The sequence below is a fragment of the Charadrius vociferus genome, unplaced genomic scaffold, assembly GCF_000708025.1.
Source record: "Charadrius vociferus isolate BGI_N301 unplaced genomic scaffold, ASM70802v2 scaffold185, whole genome shotgun sequence".
Classification (NCBI taxonomy): Eukaryota; Metazoa; Chordata; class Aves; order Charadriiformes; family Charadriidae; genus Charadrius; species Charadrius vociferus.
Genome location: NW_009648955.1, coordinates 2,997,893 through 3,021,020, shown reverse-complemented (window position 1 = coordinate 3,021,020; position 23,128 = coordinate 2,997,893). Strand labels below are relative to the sequence as shown.

The following is a 23,128-nucleotide window of genomic DNA, read 5'->3' as shown; positions in this document are numbered from 1 at the left end:
CTCATTTGTTTATTGCTTGTTTTCACTATGTTTTCGATTAAATGTGGGCTTCAGTAAAAGATTCCATTAAATACTGCATTTTAAGTATATCTTTTTTTGAAACTCAATACTGAAAACCATTTTGTGCTTTGTGTAGATTACTTGGATGTTGGTAGAAGATGCATACTTGTTATCTAATGCATTATAACCAACACCACATTGAGGATGAAGTGTTTTTCGTTTTCCCCTTAAGAAAGAATTTTTGAGAAAGTTGATACCTGTAAGCAAGTTAGTATGCTGAGAAAGAAGATATATTTTATACCTGCCACTGAAAAGTAGTCTTCTGATCAAAATTGCACTGAAAATTCAATTGCAATTTTCAATTGCATTGAAAAAAGTTTTCACTTGATAATAATATTTCTTAAGCTGATTTGGATATGGCCAAGTATGTAATATTTGGAAATATGATTATGTAGTATGCAGTTATTATCTTTGCAATTTCTTTAGCATATCCTGAATATAAAAGTGTCATGATAAATGCAAATAAGAAAATAAACCCACAGTTTAATGCTATAGGACAGTAAAAACAAAATGGAGAGTTTTAGCAAATAGTTTTTTGATCTGAAGCCCTGGAGGAAGCCTTTTGCTAAACTTTTGTTTTCTTTTGTAAGTCATGTCTTTACCCCATTTAAAATCCAGGCTTGATCTGAGTAATAAGAAAGGATGATGAAAAGGTATTTTTAAATCTTAAGGAGCCACATCTCATTTTAAATGAAAGTGATAAAAAGAAAAAAAGCATATTCTGGCAACTGCTTTGAAATGTAGTGATATGGCTTGCATGAATGCTTACAGTCTCCGGTGTAGAGCAGGCCAGGGTACACATGGTATTCTCTAACATGGCTTTCAAGATCCTCTGGAAACAACATGAATCTTTTCAAATGTATTCACAACTATATGTGAAGGAGCTTGTATTTCAAGGTAAACGTTGGGATAATCATCCTCAGGAGAAAGGTTTTAATAAAGAAAATGCTCCAAGAATTCAAGGACGTGGAAAGATACGCTGTATCATAACGAAATACTGGGAAAATGACAAGTTAGTAGGGAAATGTAATAATATGAAAGAAAATTAATATGTATGTATATTTGTAGCTGAGAACGACAAGCACAAGATATAATTTAACCTTGGTGAACATTCAAAAATAACGTGTATATTGAAGGTGTTTCAGGTTGCCTCATGGTAATGGTATTTAGAGTACATCTTCAACTCTTTGGTTTCTAGACCTTTATCTGTTTAGGGTCTAAAGTAGCCTTAGTGATTCAGGGAGAGGGACACTGTTTTGCCTCACTTCTGCCACCTCATTACAGTCATGACATGCCAAACTGCCTGCACTAGCCTTGCTTATAGTGCTTATTAAAAGTTTATGTAGCAGATCATGAAATAAATGCTTCCCTGATATACAGGGGTATATATACAAGCTGATCTTGAATGAAACAAATGCAGGTTTACTAAACTGTTCTTTGTTTGATAGTTACCTGGCTATATTTGTGTCTTCCTAAAGTATGAATTAGATTTTATTGGTGCATGTGAAGCATGAGTATGCTGAAGGAAGGTTCATGTGATTAATATTTAAGCACACAAACCTCCAGGCTTTTGGAATGGATGTGTGGTATACATTTCCTCAACACTTGTGTAATAAGTTGATGGGCATATTAAACTTCTTGAGTATAAGTAATTAGTAATCCATTGTAAATTAAAAAAAACCCAACAACCTACATAAATTGTATACATAAATTAAGTTAAAGTTTTTATGTGAGCTTATTGGTAGAGAAGACTACTTAATTTTCAAAGGAATACTTAACCTTGCTAAAACTAGTGAATAGAGAGGCGAGGTTTAGGATCATCAAATTCCTAAATATTAAGTGTTCAGAAAGTGACCGGAGTCATACCTGTGTGAACCAGCATAACTTGAAATCACTCATAGACTCATGTAATCTGTCATACTCAGCATTGAAATTCATCTTCCTGGTTGGGATCTTGGAGCAATAATGTATTTATTCAATATTAGAGTGGTGGTAGTCTAAAGTAGATTAAGCTAAGCATGAACTTTTTTTCACTCTCATTTCTCTGATTTTTTTTTCTCATTGGTTTTCTTTTTAAATAAATATAAAAATTCTTCAAATGCAATAAAAAATTTATTTCCATTAGGAGACAAAACATTGCAGATTTCATTACAAACAGAGACTTCAGGGATGAAAGGCCATATGTCTGTGCTTTGTTTTTGAAAGCTTTGTCCTGCAGTATGCAGTTGAAGTATTTGTTTGAAGTATTAGTCTGGATTTAAGGGAAATTTCTATCAAGGCAAGAGCAGAAAAAGCTAACATTTTTAGTTTCATTTTTTAGGGGCAAGAAAGTAAGCTTGTTTAATTTTTATTTAATGATGGTCTTATTTCAAGTGGAACAACTAATATGTACAGATTAGGTTCTGACAGACCAAATACTCAATTGCGGAGCAGTGTTTTATACCTGAGAGGGATTAGCTTCCTTGAGTGTGTAGAGTCTGTCAACTTTGTGATGGCTTCAGCTTCTCTCTGTCTCAACCAGCTTGTTATCCTTTGTGTCTGTGCTATTTGTGCTATTAAGACAAGGAGGAAGTTAAATACTTTTAAGAAGAAACAAGCTGTTATAGAACAAACATAGCTTTAATTAATTATCTAAACACCTTTGTATTTCTAAATTTACTTTATATGTTCACTTGATGTCTGTCTAATTATAGGTAATTTTCCACAGGTATATTCTACTAATGAGTCTTCAGGATCGAAATGAAAAGCTTTTCTATAAAGTGCTGAGTTCTGACATTGAAAGGTTCATGCCTATTGTTTATACTCCCACTGTGGGACTGGCTTGCCAACAATATGGTTTAGCATTTCGGAGGCCAAGGTACGTAAGTTTATATTTCAAATAAAAGTAATTGTTATCTTATTTTCCTCTTGGCAGATTTCGGCGGGGGTTTTCTAACATAGCTGAATGTAAGCCAAAACTGCAATAATTGAGATAATTCAAACTACATTTTTGGTCTACATTGAACAAAAATTTGTATTGCATTAAGAGGGCAAATGGTTGTTTTAATTGTATTAAAACATGGGTAGATTTTTAATCTCATTAACTGACTTCTTTTGAATCCTAGCTGCATGTTACAAGATCAGAGAAGAATGGATCCTTAGACTTAGATTTGTCTTAGCAACCTGAAGAGCATAGGCTTTTACCTGTATAAATATTATAGGTATTTTATACATAAATATATAAAAATAATATATACAAACTAAGGATGCATTATATATGTACCTACAGACATCTTAAAAATAATCAATAATCATCAAAAGTGCCTGTCTCACTGCTTAATAATTTGTTGTGTCATAGGTTGGTTACTGGAATGCTTTTATTCTATATACAGCCTCTGTATTTATAGAGTGATGAGGAAGTGGTATGAAAGAAGGGTAGATGCTTCTGTTTCCCTCTGCCCCTTGAACAACAGCCCACAGAGTCTGAGATTTATGGCGGTTGCTGTTTGAGAACCTTGTGCGCCTGCAAGTGCAAACTGGAACAACACTTTGGAGCCTTCCGTACAGTTTTCTGGCAAAGGAAGAGAAAAATGAGCTGTATGTGCATAGCTCTGTTAACAGAAATAGGTTTTTTACAGTCAAGGCATTGATCGAAAATAAGAAGCTTGCAATATTAAAGGGAACTACTTCAACTACCCTGATATCTGCTGGGAAGGCCACACAGCTGGGCACGTACAGTCCAGGAGGTTCCTCCAGTGCATTGACGACAACTTTTTGACTCAGGTGGTGGAGGAACCTACAAGGAGAGGTGCTTTACTGGACCTGATACTCACAAACAAAGAGGGACTGGTGGAGGATGTAAAGGTTGGGGGCAGACTGGGCTGCAGCGATCATGAGAAGATAGAGTTCAGGATTAAGTGTAGAATAGACAAAATGACAAGTAGAGTTGAAACCCTAAACTTCAGGAGGGCTAAATTTGATCGTTTCAAAGAATTGCTTGGGCAAATCCCATGGGAAAGGGCTCTAGAGGGTAAGGGGGCTCTAGAGAGCTGGCTGCTATTTAAGCGTCACCTCCTCCAAGCTCAGGATCAGTGCATCCCAAAGAGAAAGAAATCAGGCAAGGGGAGAAGGAGACCTGCTTGGCTGAGCAGGGACCTTCTGAAAAGGCTCAGGTGGAAGAAGGGAGTTTACAATAGGTGGAAGAAGGGGCTGACTGCTTGGGAGGAATACAAGAATGCTGTCAGGGTATGCAGGGAGGAAACAAGGAAATGAAGGTTTTGTTGTTGTTAAAAATCATTTTGACCTTGTGACTGACAGGATGAGTCAGGACCATCTGGCCAACTGCAGAAATAAGAATTCCCACTTCTATACACACTAAAAAGTTCAAAAAGACCTCAAGAATGCTTACTTAAACCTGTTAAACGATCTGTGGCTTAGGTGCCTCCCCTAGCAAAAAAAAGTCATCTCCTTTTTTCCCCCTTAGTATTTACCACCACGGTGATTTTATTGGTCTTCCAGGAAGTGCTGAATGTGTCTAGAAATTCAGTCTTTGCCTAAGCTGGTCTCATTGCCCCTTGTTTTGATATCCATTGCTGTATAGGATATTGCAGAAGGAGCACCTCTGCTCATCCATGTACTTTTCACTTTCTCCCTAAGCCTTTGAAGCATCTGTGGAGAAAATAAAACCTGTTAAATTAGACAACAGTTCAGCTGAGTGTCAGTCTGCAACTGGTGAGAAACAGCTGGCAACAGCAATGGAAACAACCCACCAGCCCCCCTTCAGAGATTTTCAGACTCCTGAACTCCATTCTTCAGTCTGATCCTAAACACACTCAAGACATGGAGAAAAACTGATTTGGGAGGTGGCGACAGGGAGAGGAAACATTTCAACTTTCTGCCTTTTTTTTTATTTGGTGGAATTTTTATCTGCAGTGGACTTAGAAAGACGCCCTAAATCTTTCTCCTCTAGATATTAAGACTAAAATCCTGGTTCACATTACTCTGTCATGCATAAATTTAAGGATCTGTATAGTTAACAAAACAAACTATACTATAGATATGCAGTTAGCACAGATATACGGGGAAACAAGAAGTTCTGAGTTCTTCACTATGCAACTAAGCTGCTCTTTAACCTCTCCTATAATGAGAATTGAGTAGGCTTTAAAATTTTATGGATTTGTTTGAATCATTAATGTATGTCATCACAAGCTTACGTTTTATTTTCCTTTTAGCTTCAAATATGATATAAAAAGCTTTCAAAAGCAAGGCATAATAGCAGTAATACATACATTGTGCGGGCCTTGGAATAGTAAGCTGAACTTTCTCAGCTCAGCAGATGACTGAAGTATAAAACTACTAGTGCATATTAATAACATTATACTAACTTCCTATTTTCCCCATGGTTTTTCCTCTGTTCTACTTTAAAAAGTTTGTTATTCTGGAACATGGATAGTGAACTTCTATTCTGATGGTATATTTAGCTATTCTGTACAGTGACAGTGATGATCCAAGTGCTTGTTGAGCATACTCATATTTGTATGTTCTTAAAAGTATGATTTTATTTACCAATATTGGAATGAAGTCTAATATTTTTAGTGAAAAAAAGTGTTAGTTTCCTTATGGAAAATGATCAAATTCAAGGCAGATTATACTGCGTAGATAGCTTCTTTCCCTTATCATTTAACTTAAAAATATATAGCTTTATAGGACATTCCATAATTTGGTGTTTCACATGTTTTTCACTGCAGTTGAGCTGCTAATGAGTGAAATATGTTTTAAACAATATTAAATCATGTTTTAACTGATGTGGCTTTTGGTATTCAGTTCTTGTATCCTTGAGCTACTGAGGTCATCCTTGGCTATATTCATCTGTCTGCTGCTTCTCCAACTACATGTGTGCTTTACATACATGACTGACTGTCTGTGGAGACGTATAACATATTTATAAAAGTCTGTTTTATTTCTAGTCCTCTGAATTGCCTCACTACTTCCAAAGAAGTGTTTTAATGACTTATTTAAGTAAAGATGGTTGAAAAACACGTATAATCTTCTTCTGCCTAATAAGGATCTCATAAATACTTTTATTCTTAAGAACAAAATGTCATCTGCTGAGTCGGATGTTTACTCTTCCCCGTAAATTTTCAATTGTTATGTTCTTGTTATCTTACTACCTGCTCTCATCTTGCAACACAGCTGATGCCAGTGTTCATTAGAGGTCTCAAAGGAAGGGACTGTAAAGAGTTTCCCCTTTGATAGACTCTTTGCTGCTTAAGAAATAACTTTGTGATCTTCTACTGTGCTCTGTTACAGAGATCTGTTTTTTCTAAGAAAACCCTTTTCTAAATTATTCCAAAACCAACTGTGCAAAGCAATCGTTTTCATTTGGCTTGAAATTATGTTCTAGAGTTTCTCATTTAGCATTAAGCATTATATAGCAGCATCCCTCATAAATGGTACTGTCCGTGAGCTGAACTCACAGGGAAGAAAAAATAAACATTTAATTTAAAATACAGAAAGAGAAAAATTTAGTACAGTCTATACATTCTCATGTTTTTCTTTAGTTGATTTTTTTTTCAGCTGTTACAATTCAGGAAAAAGGTATGATCTTATCATACCTTAAAAGATAGGTCTTATCTGTAAGAATTGTGTATATCTTTTTTATGCTGACTCATATCGAAATGCTGTCTTTACTTTAAATTAACGTTTTTCTTTCAGAATTTTTTTTATTTCAGAATATTTTTACTACTGCATCTTCCCACAGCTCAGAAGATGTTTGATATTTCATAGTTAAACAAAAATCCTATTAGAAACAGACTTGTTTATATAGGTAAATAAGTAAAAATTACCCAATTGCTGCAGATCATATTTATCACACTGGATGTTGCAAGGACGTCTTATTATTTAGTTTAAATCTGTAATGTTTTTTTTTTTTTTTACGTTTGGTTAGATTTTTTAATGTTGTGAAGTGAATTTGAAGACCCTGGATCACAAGTTATGTCTTCAGGCAAGGAATAATGAAAATTAATTTAGAGTTAAAAAATAGGTGTCTCATGGGATCGTTAAATGAGATCATCTTCTTTGACTCCCTGACATGTTTTTAGAAGACTATATGGGCTCACATGATGTGCTTACAGTTATAGAAGGACACTGGCTCAGGCGAGATATTTTTCATCCTGAAGCAGTATTTTGCAACTATAGAATAAACATTTGTGGCTGACCAGCTGATTAAGCAACATTTCTCAAGAGAACCAGCTGCAGAGTAACTTGACTCACTGGTTTGAAGCTCGTCTGGATAATTGACATTTGTTTGTAAAATTAAAACTCAAAATTGCATTACTCGCTGTGAATATTCAGCTTAAAATTCACCAGTTTAATGAATAAGAGCGTTATTCTAGAAATAAACAGTACACCACATAGTTACAGAAAAATGATTTAGAAGACCAGTTTCTCTGCTCTTCCTCACAACCGTTAAGAAGGATGAGGGAGGAAAGAGGGTCCTCCAGGGGGTAGGTCAGAGAAGGAATTTGGACCTGTACAGATAAAAGCTTTAAAGGCTTACACTGGGAATGTAATGGAGTTGTTGTTTTATTGCAGTGATCATGCTATCATTAAGAGCATTATCTGAGAATCTCTATTAGGTCACTTTTTTGTGCAGAGTTTCTATCTATAATTTAAAAATAAATTCTTAAAGTAAAAAATTCTTTGGTTGCACCAAGTGTGTACATACATATGACAACTTTTGCTGACTTACCAAGAAACAGTCTATTTCTATAAATGGATTTCTAAAATATAACATTTCTTTCAGTTGCTTTATTCATCCAAAAAGAATAAATATGGGAAAGTTCAGTGGAAATTTCCTCTAAGAATCCAAAATCAACTTTTTACATCATATAGAGAACACCCATGAGTTTAAGGTTCTGGTGTAAACTCAGCATTCAGAGAGGGGAGGAAAAATTGCCAAGTATTGCTATGCTGAAGACTTTAGATGTTGTTAAAATGTTAGGTGACTGTTTATGTATTTCCATTCCTAGAAGGAAAAGCCATTTCAAACAGAATATGAAGAAAGCAAGTCCTGGTAACTATTGCAGCCGCACAGGCACGGCAAAGTTCCTCTGAAATAACTTCCCGATGCAGTCACATGCTGTCAAGCTGACTAGGAGCCATTTTTAAAGCAGCTATATCGAAACAGATGCTGCATATTGAAGATACAGATGCAGTCTCTTAAAAGGCAAAGTATGTCAGCCTTAGCTTTGAAGGGTTTTTTTTTTTGTTTTTTTTTTTTTTCCCCCGTATAGAAGGAGGTCTTGTTCGGCAAAGTGTTGTCACAGTTTTCTATCTATAATAATTCTTTCAACTCTGGGGTTTTTTTGTTTTTCTTCCTCACAAATGACTAGATGGAGCACATTTAGAGGTTTCTTATTCACCCCAAGTCTAAGTAAGATTACATTTTGAATTGACTTTTAATAAGTATTTTAAAAAGGTGTTTAGCTCTTTTAAAATTTTTAGAGAGCGCTTGTAATGTTATTAACAGTCTTTGATACCAACTTTTCAGAAGGCAATTTATCACGCTAAATACTCAGTTCACAAGTGCTGATATTATACCAGATTGCCTCCTCACTGAAGTGTGTGACTGACTCAGCACATACAAATTTGAGATCTGTTCCTTTCCTCATATTCCTCAAAGGGAATCTATGTATTTACATTTATTGTATGTATTTACATTTACAGTACTTCAGATGCACTTTATTGAATACAAATGCTGCAAGTACCAGTTCTTTTTTTTTGTTGACATAGTAATGTTTACATATTGAGATTGTCAACTGCAAGACAGCATCACTTTTTTTTTATAAAGAAGATGAATTAGAGAATAGGGAAATAGTTATTTCCTGTGACAGAACTTACAAAATATTAGACCTTGGTGGCAGAAGTTGCAGTCTGTTTGCCAGCACAAGGTTGATCCTGTGGTACATTTAAAATTTTTTTTTTTGGTGGTTTTTAATAAGGCTTTCACTGGAGTCTGGATTTTTCTTTTTCTTAATTCCATTGGATGCCTTTGACATCCAAGTCTCTTCAGAAACCAGATTTGGCTTACAGAAGGCCAGAAACTTGTCAAGTACTCTTGGATCACATAAGCAAAGAATGTTCAATTCCTGGTGCTTCTTTGTGACTGTCTTATCCTCAGATATGTGGTATTTTCTTGATTGAGACCAGAGGGTCTGGATTCATTTGACCTAACTTCTTCACTAGTATAACTGCCCCCTTAGATATTTTCAGCACATTTAGATGTTTTTGTCCCAAGCAAAAAAGATATATATATATATTTAGAGACTTTATTAATCTGATTGGTACTATGGATAATTATCTTAATACCTTCATTTAGTTAAAACTGATTATTATGTAATATAAAATGGTATGAAAATATATAACAAAGCAATAGTTTCAGAGTTATTTTTCCTAGTATTTTTTCTCTGAAAACTGTGCACAATTTTCATCTGGAAGTTAAAAAAAGAAAGTATGGGGTTTTTTAAAGCAAATCTTGTAAGGGCTTGATCATTAGGGCAGTCTCTGAAATCAAAATGTGTTGCAATAAAGACATAAAGTAAAGCAAAATGCTTCTTTGAAAATAGCCTGTTGGAGTTCCATTCTCCAACAGGCGCTGGTGTGGGCTGGGTGTATTCACGACATGGCTCAGGTGGCAAGCTATTCTGTAACATTACAGCAGATAATTAGCATAGCTGTAATATTTCTTCTAATTTTAGACAATCTTTCTCTTATTGACTTCAGAAGCTTGATGATGATGGCAGTTGCAGCCCCTCACCAAGCACTTTTGTACTAAATGTTGGTTCGTCATTTTCACTTTTGTGTCTTGTGAAGATGACAACACTTGACACTTTCCAGTCAGCTTTTGGTCATTTTTTTGTATAGCCTTTCCATTGAATTCAAGCACTATGACATCTCGAGACACTCAGTAATTCTTTTCTTTGGCATGATTCTCATCTGCTCTGTTACCTTCATCAAGCTAAAACTTAGTTTAGCATGCTTCCTCAGCTCCAAAGTAAGGCTAATAGATTCTCCTAGCATCTCATTTACCCTGCTCTGAAAAGTTGGAAAAGGAGAATTGGCACAGCATGAGAGTGTTGAATTCCTCTCTTCTCCTAGATTGTCTTCAGAAACATACTATGCTGGATTGTGCCCAAGGTGTATTCAACTTGGTCTGTCAGCATCCAGTAATGCTGCCGCAGGGGAAGGTGTGAGAATCTTGCACAGAAAATGTCCGTTTGCCTCATTGTGGTCTTAGAGTGATCTGTAAATGTTAAGCCAATGCAAAGAAATAGTTGAATGAAAAAAGTTGTATCTTGATTTTGAAAATATTAGGATATTCATTAGGTTATATGTACATAGTCATCTGGTTTGTCTTGAACTGTGTTAAATTCATAGCTTTTGGTAATATTTTGGCAGAAAGTTTCACCAGTGTGAATTTTTCTCTTTTTACTAAACTTGCACCTTAGAATAAAATCATGAATGATTAGTTTATGCTAAACTGGGAATATATCATCCTGACCTAGTAGTATGGAATACAGTGGCCTCAATGTGGTGTTATTTTTTGTGTCTACTTTGGTGCTTGCATGTAGGTGTTACATATGGTCACAGTGGAAGGATGGTATTTGCAGAAGTCACACTTTGAGCTGTTCTTTCATTTAATTTTGTGTGAAATTACCTATTGTTAGCCTCTTCCTACTCTCAGGAGCTGTGTAGATTGTTTCTTGGGCAGGTAATCTTCTAGAGACTTCGTGGTCATAAAAGCAGCTTTGTCCTAAAACACATCACAAGCATGGAATTTCTGGCTTTCAGACCTAAGTTCGTACCTCTTGATGGTGCATTGGTCTGTTTTTTCTGGAGGGAGTACATCTGGGCTGTGAGCAGGAGGAAATGAGGCCATCCTTACTCAAAACATGACTCTCAAAATGTTTGGCAGCAGTCAGTGTTTAGTCATTTTCTTTCCCCTCTTAGTACAGTCTTCTGTGGAAGACTGCTAGCAAGCTTCAGGCCCCTTCTACAACATCATTCTTGGTGGTTTCTGTGCAAGAGTGCCAAAATTATCATATGAGCCATACCAGTCTGTTTCCGTCTCCACTTCACACCACGCTGGATATTTGCAGGGGATCTGTGTCCTTATTTGGCTTGTACTGTTGTTTTTTACACTTTTCCAGCATCTCTTGTGTGAGATTAGAACAGAAAGTTCTCCCTTTTCCACAGATTTGGAGGACTCACATTTATCTTTTCAAGGGCATCTGCACTCTGAGCCAATGGGAACTCACGTGTCTATGGGTTTTGGCATATGATGATTATCTTTCTCACTATGCATCCTACCGAGAGAGTCTTCTGAGACAAAGACATTTCTTACTGATGCTTTTCACCACATGGGAAGGACAGTTTGTGTGATTGTTATTGTGCTTATTAGATCCTTCTCATTTGGTTTGTTAAAACAGTCGTCTCGTGGATCTACGTGCAGAAGACTGGACAGAAAGTACACGATCCCAAGTTAAATGTCTTTACTCTGACTAATCTTTTTTCTCTAGTGCCAATAGCACATAAAAGGTAGGCTGTATCCTTTTCAACAAATAAACTGTATCATTGCCTTCTAAAAATAGTGATACTCTTTTGGCAAGTTACTGTTTCATATCAGTAATTAGGACTTCTACTCATATATAACCATATCTTTGCTGTCTTCCTTTTTTTTTCTGAGTTTTTAGGGAGATTTTGACTCTACACCAGCCCACAATACTGCCTTCTGGTTACAAGCTTCCAGATTTCCCAAAGTAGTACATTTCTTAATGAAATGTACTTTAAGGGCAGAGATTTTATTTGGTTTTCACACCTCTACTTGGCTAGAGACTTGTGAGCAATGCTAAAGCATCAGGTATGGGATGAGGTCTACTTATTGGCTCTGTCCTACTCTGTTCAAGCAATATTTATCTACCAAAATTTTCCCCTCATGAAACAGCCTCTGTCAACCTGCCAGATTTATACAGCCCCCTAATTGTCAACATCGTTTGGCCCCCAAAACAAACCTTTTGAGAGTTACTTGCTTCAATAAAAGAGCCATAACTTCCTTTAGTTCAACACCTTTTCAAGGACAGACTATCAAATCCCACACAATGTCTGCAAATGGATGTTACTTTATCTTTACCTCTTCCGGAAAATGATATAGTTGCCACCCTTCCGGACTGAGGGGCTTTTGACAGCCCTGAAGTTGTGGCCTTCAGATGACAATAGCTTGCATGTCAGTGGAATGGAATTCTGCACCATCCTAGCACTGATTTAGGACAACGCAGACAACTGACAGCTTGTGCCACATGAACATGTGGCATCAGCCTTTGGAACAGCAACTTGAATTTTTGGGTTTGCTTATCCAGAGAGTGGGAGTCCCTTTGTGGATGATCCTAGTGATGTCAGATCCTCTAAGACAGTGCTCAAAGCGAGACGTAGCACTGATACTGGTGGCTCCAGAGTACAGCAGGTGATAATTTTGGTTTTAAGATCTGAATCCCTTGTCTTGGAGACTCGAACTTTTTTGCTGTTAATGATCTTCAGTATATTAATGTCGGCTTCTCACCAAAGGTCTCAAACTCCCGTTATTTTGAATGGCTTTCATGGAGAGAACAGATCATTTTAATCTTTAGGAGCATACTTAGTAATAATAAATGTATTTCTGCCATCAGTCTCAGTTGCCCCGTATTTTGCTCCTGGACTCTGGCCACCACATCACTGTCAATGACATATATGCTAGTTTACTCCTAGGCTTCTCTCTAGAGCAGTGCAACTGATTTACTGCAGGAGATGAGGTAAATCTTTCAGTGCAGCCAAATATGACCAGAAACTATAAAGTTAGAAACTGCTTTATCTGTGTCTCCACAGATGGTATGGTTTTTGGTGAAAAGAGGTTAGGAAGTGAGGAGAAGCCACAGCTTATTTATTGAGCCTGTTGTGCACACCTTCAGTGTCAGGCATGCTTAGCCTTTTAGACTGACAAAAAAAAAAAGATCCTTTTAGAAGACAGACATTGTGGGAGACCTCAGCTGGTCTGAGGGATCAAAATACAAGTTTAACATCGACCCTGAGCAGATACCCGTGTACCCTTGAAGAGACTGGAGAATGCTGAAAAGATCTGAGCAAACAAGATAAGGGTTGGCTAACACCCTGGCTTTTCCCAGAGCATGAACAGTGCGTGATCAACAGTTGTATTGGCTGGATGGTGTGTGATGTGAGAGCAGATTGGGCAAAAGCAGAATGGTAGAGTATATGTACAGATAAGCATCCAGGTAAAAGGATATAAAAGCACTGCTTGTAAAATAAAATATACGATTGCTGCAACTGGATATTCAGTGTCATGTCCATCTTTACAATGACATTACATGATACCTTGTAGCGTGCTGAGACAACCAAGGGACTCTCTTGTCAAAGAAGAGCGACAACAGTTGCACGGATGTTATGAAGTAGTTAAAATGAAATCACTTTCTATCAATAAGTGTTCATTGCACAACTGGACTCAGCTGATGGTTTTCAACTTAAGTAGCAGCTGTGACTTCTTTGCTGAGTCAGCACTAATGGCTGTTTAACATTTACGCTGAACTTGTTGTTCCTGAGGAGTTACAAAGTTGGTTTTGCATTTTGGATGGCAGTCCCTCAGTTTTTATGAAAGTGGCTGTTCTGAAACCCTCCTAGAGGAGGTAACCCTCCCCCAGGACGAGCCCTGCAGGAATTGCTTAGTAGGGTGCATTAACGTATGGAGAAGCACTTAAAGGAAGAAGCTGCTTTTCTGTGGCTGTTAGCTGTTCTTGGAATGTGAAGTGTGTACACACCTGTGAGTGACACAGGACTAATTTCTCTTCTAATACTTGGAAAGACTGCACTTTTAGAAGACTGGTGTCTGAATTTGTGAAAATATTTACTTTGTAGCCAGCTATAGTGTGGGGGTTTCAAGATCTCTGTGTGTTTGAGCTCATGAGGTGCAGGGATGAGGAAGAGCGAGACCCGGGCACTTGACCCAAGCTGGCCAACAGGAGTATTTCATGCCATGAATGTCACGTTCACTATGAATTAGAAAGTTTGCTGCGAAGTTCACTCTCCCTCCCTGGATGGCTGTGATCCTGAGAACTTTGTGCCCTGGTGTCGGTCCCCTGAGCCCTTCCCTTCCTCCTGAAGCTGTAGTGCTCGCAGTGTGTGACAATTGCTGTCCACTGCTGGGAGTGCACCCCTTCCTACTGATAGAATGGACTGAGTATAATCTGTACATATTCTGTATTGATATTGGGATCAGTATTGGTTCTTTAGTGATTTTAATGTTAATTATCTAATCTAAGGCTAATCTAATAACCCTTCCGTGTGCTATTTAAACTTGCAATTCATTGCTTTAGAAGTACTAAGAAAAAGGTGTGTGCCTTTTTCTCCCTTCCGAGGTCTATGCTGTAGAAGGGGAAGGGCTTACATATCATCAGTGGGATAAAACAAAAAAGGTATTACTACATGTGTTTGCAAATAGGTATCACCAGCAGTAGGGATGCATGCGTAGGCACCGTAAGCATGTTGCAGTGAACTATTACGTGTGATTGATAAGCATTTAGTGTGAGGTGGGTTTTTTTTTTATATTGAGATCTTCTTAGAGATAGAGGAATCCTGCTCTCTGCCTTGATGCAGAGTTTTTTCCAAGTCCCCAGTAATTCCCCTTGCTGTCTCCTGATGTTGCAAAATGACGTATCAGTAGTATTTCAAATAAGACACCAGTGACTTAGAAACATTACCGTGCTTTATTAGCTCATTCTGTATATATCCCAGCTCATGTCCAGAGGATGTTTTCCTTTAGGAGTTTGATTACACTGGACTTTCTCCAGCTCTCGTTTTCTGTACATTTGTTGCACGTCCTTCAGCACCACCCATATCCACTGCTTACACATTCAGCAGCTTCTCTGTTCAAAAAATACTCTTATTACTCAGCAGTCCAACATTGTCTCATTGTTATATTTCCAATACAAGGTATAGTAGGTTTAAAAAAACCCCTATCAGTTATTGCTCTAACTGTATTTGGTGAAGTCCAAAAGAGGAGGGAAGAAGCCCAGCAAAATCACTCTAACTTTGCAGTAGTTTGGATATTCTAACATCATTTTCTGTCTCTGTCTAGAAACTTTCTAAATAGATAGGGTAAATAGTCCTTAAAATGGAAAATTGAAAGAGAAGAGAAGACATAAAGATTTTCAGCCTTTAAGAGCATAACAGCGGGATGATTGTGTGTTTTAATATATCTTGTGTTTCTCTATATTTACAGCTAGATGCTTTTAGTCTGGGGGAATTTTACACGCTGCTTTTGAGACAGCCATATGCTCCTGCTGATACAAGGCTTCTGGAAAAGGCAAGAGACAAAAATTTAGGGATAGAAATAAACTCTTTTATTTCTGGCATGGCATTTCTGTCCTTTTTAGCAAAGTTGTATAGCTTTATACAACCGTTTTCTTATGTGCGCTGTTCAATAAAAAGTATCAGCAATGTGAATTCTAATAAACTTAAAACAAACATAAATAGACCAGGTCATAGTAACCTTACCAAATCTATTGTAACGTAGCATTAACATAGTGTAATTTGCAGTTGGGTGGAGAAAGATTAGTGAGGCATCTAACCATCTAACATCAGAGAGCCTCACTGCTCTCTGAGTTAAGTGTTGTCATCACAAGTCAGTTCTGCTTTGTATAAGGACCTTCTTCACCTAATGAGTATTAAGTGATTAAACCACATGCAGGAAAACCAGTACTTTTTAGAAAACAGCTGTAGGTGTATGAAAGGCTGCCGGGAGTGTAGCTCAAATACATGTAAACTGAACAAAGCAAGTAATTCTTGTAAGAAAAGCAGGGACTTCTGGCCAAAGGTAGGCGTTAATGTGGAAGGCATAAATCAATAGGCAGAAATAAGGGATAGACTCCAAGGAACCGTGTACTGAGAAATACAAGAAAAAAAGGAAACCAAGCTTCAGTTTGTGCTGAATGAGAACCTATGTCTGGCACAAAGATGGTCAAAAACCTGTTCTCATTTTTGCCTCTTTATTCCCAAGTACCCAAAGGGGGGCCTACAGGAAAGATAGGGAGGGAATCTTTATCAGGGAGTGTAGCAATAGGATGAGCGATAATGGTTTTAAACTGAAAGATGGTCGATTTAGATTAGATATCAGGAAGAAATTCTTTACTGTGAGAGTGGTGAGACACTGGAACAGGTTGCACAGAGAAATTGTGGATGCCCCATCCCTGGAAGTGTTCAAGGCCAGGTTGGATGGGGCTTTGAGCAACCTGGTCTAGTGGGAGGTGTCCCTGCCCATGGCAGGGTGGTTGGGACTCGATGATCTTTAAGGTCCCTTCCAACCCAAACCATTCTTTGATTCCATCATTCTATGAAGTAACTAGAATACAAGCATGGGGGATTCATGATTCTCAAGTAAATAGTGAAATCTAAAAAGATTTCAATTCTGTCCTATTTCCATTTGCTGCAAGCAGTGTACCTATTTCTATTTTCAGTTTGCCACTTCACATAGAAAGTAAAAACACTCCAGTGCAAGCACTGAAACGAGATTCTTCTTGAGGATGGTTGTAACCTCAGTCATTTGACAAGTGGTTGGTACATTGCATTCAAGCTTCACAGTGAAACAATTGTCATCTTTGAAAGATGTCTGAATGTATGGCCTATAGACTTTCAGTGGCAATTTCCTCAGAAAAGTCTATGCCTCTTTTTGCATTGGACCTGAGCCTTCAAGTCCCTTGAATAGCTAGGAAGCTCACAAACAACATTTCAGAAACACTTCTACTATGACTGCTAGATGATACTTTTTGAATACCTTCCTCACCCCGTATGACTGCTTCCGTGACTCCTCACTACATACATTCTGTATCCTGTGCTGCTTTGTAGGTATGTAGTAAAGGCTAGCAATAATATGAGCCATTTGTATTAGCCGATATCATTGCAATGCTGCATTTTCCCCCTAAATGTTGATACTGACTTTATGTAATGAAAAACTTTACATGAGGTCATGACTGAATTTATATAAAAAGGAGGGAAAATACAAGACTATTTGCCTCTAATGGATGAGGTTGATTCTTATGACAGTGGGCCAGATACATTCCAAATGTTAGATGCTTAAAATGTTACCTTGGGATTCCGTCTATATAATTTTTTTCTCAAATTTTCTGATAAAGACTTCTAGTAATTTTTAATTGAGTCAGAAAATCACTAGTTTATTCTTAAATATATTCAGTTCCCTTTAATTAAATACACATTGTACAGACAATATAAATATACATTTCCTTGGTTTTGCTAGCAAAATTTTAATACTTTTTCCACATGAGAAGAATTTCAGAGAAGAACTGATATGTTGGAACTTCGTTAACAACAGATAACACAGTATTAGAAATAATCATGTATGCCTCAGTTTCTCTGAGATAGAGCTGCACCTTCAGCTTTCTTTCCCATGTTAAATGCTGTTGTACATTCCTAAAAATTTTGTCTTATACATTCATGCAAGTTGTAAATTTAACAGGAAATAAGAGCAGCAATAGTGCTGCTGATCAGGCTGTTTACATTTTTCTATTTTTAAAGCTTCATTTTTGCAAATAGAAAATATGGACAAAGAATGATGGAAATTATTATAGCTTTGCTATAGGTGCTGTAATTTTAACAAATTGGTTAAAATCAAGAGGCCAAAAGAAAACAGTAAAAATTGGGTGTGGGATGGATGTACAGCCAAACCCTTCTTATACCAAGGACCTACTACCACAGCACTTTTTTGGAGTTCAAACTCAATTGATCTATATTTTGACCAGTTCTTGTAAAATTTCATTGAATTTTCTAAAACATTTTAGTTTAATATCTGTGTTTTAAAATTACTCCGATTTTAACTAAGGCTCTAACCTATGAGATTTCAGTTATTATATGCTTTTTAAAGAGAAGCGTCTCAACAAGTCAAACACTTATGGGGCATCTACCACCTTTCTGGGAAACCTGTGCCAGTGTTTCACCACCCTCCTTGTAAAAAATTTCTCCCTTGTATCTAGTCTAAATCTACCCTCTTTTAGTTTAAAATCATTATCCCTCATCCTATCGCAACAGGCCCGGCTAAAAAGTTTGTCCCCATCTTTCTTATAAGCCCCTTTTAAGTACTGAAATGCCATAATAAGGTCACCCCGGAGCCTTCTCTTCTCCAGGCTGAACAACCCCAACTCTCTCAGCCTGTCTGATCATCTTTGTGGCCCTCCTCTGGAATGGCTCCAACAGGTCCATGTCCTTCTCATGTTGGGGGCCCAGAGCTGGAGGTAGTACTGCAGGTGGTGTCTCACCAGAGTGGAGTGGAGGGGCAGAATCACCTCCCTCGCCCTGCTGGCCACGCTTCTTGTGATGCAGCCCAGGATACGGTTGGTCTTCTGGGTTATGAGCACACATTGTTGGCTCATGTCCAGCTTTTCATTCACCAGTTACCCCCAAGTCCATCTCAGCAGGGGTGCTCTCAATCCATTCATCCCCCAACCTGTATTGATATGGGGGGTTGCCCTGACCCAGGTGCAGGACTCTGCACTTGGCCTTGTTGAACCTCATGAGGTTCCATCGGGCCCACTTCTCAAGCCTGTCCAGGTCCCTCCAGATGGCATCCCGTCCCTCAGGTGTGTCTGCCTCGCCACACAGCTTGGTGTTGTCTGTCAACTTGCTGAGGGTGCAGTTTGCGGACTCTCTTTTCTTTCCTTCCCCAGTTTGTGATACATTATAGGTTTGCAGGCCATTCAGCAGTGGCTCAGGTCCAGGAAGGCTGAGCCCAGGGTCTCGCACGAGGATGTGGTTGCAGGCCCAAAATGGGACAGGGGCAGAACAGCTGGACAGAATGGACTCTGCTGGGATCTTCCCACTGGCACCTGATCCTGCGGTCAGTGTTCCGCCTCAGGCAGGTTGGTCAGTGTTGGTGGAGTCATCTGTTTAAAATAACACTTAATTTCACATCCAAGTGGCTTTTGAACACCGGTGCAAGTACCCTTTGTCCCTCTTGGTGCTCTTTTGGGAGTTGCCTTTCCTGCAGGTCTCTCTGCACCACGCTTGTGTTTACCCTGTCTAATGGTGAGTTGGGGCACAGGTAAGCCAGCCATATTAATCAGTGCAATAAGTAACTTGCAGGAATATTAAAACCAGTGTGGATGTATGAGAATGCAGAATGGATTATTTTGCATCAGCAGGACTTTATGCTTCTCCCTCAGATGGTGCTCTGAGAGATCACTGATTCACTGTGAGAACCCAAGGAATACGCTGTACAGTCTAGCAGGCAGTAAACTTAAGGTCATCATTTTTTTCTGTTTGAATAAGTCTGTAACTGAGTCAAATATTAAAATTAAAGTTTAAGCAGAAAATTATGTGAATTTAATTTCTGTGAATGATAGGAGAATAGTCTATGAAATAACTGAGGCTGAATAATTGCTTGCTTTTCAACTCAAATTGCATTATTTTTAATCTCTTCCATGTTAGTAATTATAGGGCACAATACTCCTGCTGTACCTATATTCAATTCTATTCAAACTAAAAGTTTCTAAGGAAGAAAATGTCCATTTTGTAAAGATTTAAAAATGGCTCAAATAGCTTCTTTGCTGTCTCTTTGTTACTTCTCTTGCTCAAAGTAATGCTTGTGATGTGAAAGCTTGTTTGGTTTTGTCCTAAGATTAAATAGTTTGGGTTTTATCTTAAAATGTGCAGGTGGTAAATTGAGATCTTTACTTTTTCAGAGTATTATGCCCACCTTTAGGTGCTAAAATATAGGAGACATATTTTCAATCGCTATCAGCTGATATGGTCTCCACTGAAAGCAGGAGTAGGTTTCTGCGTATGTTTGGAGTGGAGCACCATCCAAAAAGCATTTGATCTTAGGAACAGCAAGCTCTGCTAGAACAGCTATTTTCTTTTTACTGCTAACACTCCTTACTGAAAACTAGGGAAAATTCATGGTCCGTACCAAATTTTTACCTGAGGGGAAGCCAAAGCAAAATAACTGCTGTAGCTGACCCTGCTTGGGAAGGGGGATTGGACTGGGTGGTCTCCAGCGGTCCTAGCCAACCTCAACAATGCTGTGATCTCTGCACCCTTGGGATATGGGTCTTGGAGATCCTGCACAATGCCGTACAGACAGCTCAAGCCTGGGTGAAACATCTTTGCTCTGTGCCTGGGTTCTTGCTGGCAATCTTGTGTGACAAGTTTAACCCAGACACTTTCACATCAGACTTCCTGCCTTCTGACCAGTTACCTCTTAGCACTGCAGCTCCTGGCGTTCAGAACTGCTCTTTCACTCTGACATAAATTGGGTGGTTTCCTTGGTTCCCTTGCAGCAGATAAGGTCAGCTCTACAAATGGAAGATAATGTCTCTTTTCAGAAGTGACTTCTTCATTAAAGTGGAAGTTGAGTAGGATATGCTGGAAGAAGAAGCCTTTTTAATAAGTCTTCAGTTTTGTCCTTGTTAATGATTATTGAGAGCAAATGATGGTGATTTAAAGGTCAGGGAAAACTGGCTTAAAGCACGCTATTGTCTAACTGCTGGAAATTTTCCATGTTCCAATGAGCCAGGGCAGCACAAGTGGTTGAAGTAAATAGAAGGACAGTGATCTCACTTGTTTGAGTACTTCACAGTTTAAATAACATTTAAAAGGTTTTCTAAAAAAAAACATCATTAGCATTGCAAGTTTCCCAGTAGATACATGGTTGATGTTTTTTGTTGACAGTTCTTTACACAGTTAATATTAACATAAAATAATACAAACATGATACCTATTGAAGCAGAGCAGTGGGTTATTTTTTGTCCTAAAAATGAATGGATCTGGCTCTGGTAAACCAGTCTCTCATTTACAATCTTCAAATAGTTCTATTTGTGTCTATTAGAGTGTAAGTAATTAAGTTATTTATTGAGCAACTGTCAGAAGGATTTAAGTAGCTTCTGGAGCAAAACAGCTCTGGCTCTTAAAACACAGTATTTCTCAAAGTCTGCCTTTTCCTTTTCAAACAAATGCATCCCATTGAATTGCTGTTATGTGGTTAAGCAACAATACATAAAAGCTGATTGTCTAGATAAATGATACTTTAGGAATGTAGTTAAATCAACAAATTCATGGTTTAAGAAGTGAATATAAAGAAGATATGATTTGATCTACTCTGCTGCTGTATGAAAAGGATGAATATTCAGATCATGAAGTGCTGTGCTGTTTCCTTTTGTAAGTAAAGGAGGTGAGGCAGTAATTAAAAACAGTGTTATCTAGATATACAGTAATGAGTATTTTATATAATTGATGCAAAAAGCCTGTTATGACAAAGTCCACGAAGTGTTGCTGTTACTGTGAAGTATTCTTAATTTTCATCTGAAATAGTTTGAGGTGGATGTTAATGGTTTCCAAAATGAAGTCTTTTGAATTATTAGGGAAGCGACAAGCTATAATTGCTTTATGTACCATATAAAATTGGGTTTAAAGTTTTGCTGTGTAAAGCTTGTAATGTTTTACTGAGATCATTTTAACAATGTAATGTTTTTTGTGTTGAATGAGAGCAGTTGAGGAGATACTTCATCGGGTTACTTCCTACTGTACATAAGTCTGACTTCTTTGCCCAGTTCTGGAGCCTGAGTTTACCTCATTGGCATTCTGACAAAGTGAAAGCAGAACATTTCAAGCAAAAAAGGTTCCTTTTGCAAAAGTCTTTATACAGTCAAATAGCAATGTAGAGATTACATGCTTTAGTAGCAAGAATCAGGCTCTCAGATGGCTGGGAGAGTCCAGAATTATTGGAGAAAAGCAATAGGACAGCATGGATGTGCAGATTTTTTGTCTTTTCCTTTTTCTTTGCCTTCAGCCTGTCTTGCTATGGGCAACCTGTCCCTTTTTTTACTCTCACACGCTCAGTTGTGTTACCATTTATAAAACATATGCTGTATGCATGCTCTGGAGCCTGTTTCAGGTGCAGAAGGGCAGATGGGGCAACTTCTGTGCGATCTGTTCCCTGCCCAGAGATGGATCAGGAGTGTTACGGCTCGCCGTCTTGCAAGTTATTGAACAGCAGCCTCTGGTTCCCCACTTCCCTAATCCCACATGGGGTGGAAGAGGGGATGTGCTGAGACCTGAAGTCGGGTCTCTGGGCAGCCCTGGCTGTATTTGAAAATGCACCCAGCCCAAAGGGGTTGTGACATTTTGCCAGCTAAGATTGCTGGAAGGAAAACACGAGGTGTGAGCAAAGGGAGTCCCATTTGGAAGTTCCTGCAACCCGTGGAGTTGTTTGAATCAGTTCTTCTGACTGTAGTGCAACCTGGATGAGGCTCTTTGAGGCACACAGTGTCCCTCATCAAAGAGACAAGGCAGACCTATGGACATCCAAGCTCTTGGACAGGCCTGAGCATAGTGTGGATACTGTATTTACTTTTGTCCTTGGACGTGCAGCATCTGGAGCACTGCAGGTTGCTGAGGCTTGCACCAGAAGAAATGATAAACTTAAGCAGCTACCTACCCCAGTTGTCTTTTTTTTTAAAATTTTTATTATCATCATCATCATCATTATTTATTTTTAACTAATGTTTTAACATCTGTACTTAAAAATCCCACAGCATCTGAATCTTTGTGTCACTGCAGTTATGTGCCTTTTACTCCTCCAGACCATATCCTTTTTTTTCTGAAACCTCATTCTCCCAGATGTCAAATGCCAGCCTTACAGCTGCTGTCTTTCAGGTTCGTTTCGTCACTTTTCTGGTCTTAAGGCTAATTCACATTGTAGACTATAACGTTCTGTAACTTATTTGTCTCTGCTATGTTGATGTTACTTTTAACTATAGTAACAGTTAAAGCACGGCATTTACTAACAGGGATTGGTGAGCAGCTTTGATGGACTTGGGCACTTGAAAGAGTGCTACTCAGGCTGCTGAGGCTGGATAAATAGTGTTTTCAGAAGGGAGTCTTGAAATAACACTAAATGCTCGTTTGCTCCTATAGCTGAAGACTGACTGTTCAGATCCCTGAACATTAGCATTTCCTGTGCACAGTGGTTATGAACACCATA

General features: G+C 38.1%; 1 protein-coding gene across 1 annotated transcript in view; it reads left to right on the top strand.

Moving 5' to 3' along the window:
* ME1 (malic enzyme 1, NADP(+)-dependent, cytosolic) overlaps positions 1-23,128 on the top strand; it is a 139,063-nt gene that overhangs the window by 3,872 nt on the left and 112,063 nt on the right. The window contains exon 2 of the mRNA XM_009887468.1: positions 2,768-2,917. Within this exon, the coding sequence (XP_009885770.1) occupies positions 2,768-2,917 (150 nt within the window). The remainder of the gene's footprint in view (positions 1-2,767; positions 2,918-23,128) is intronic.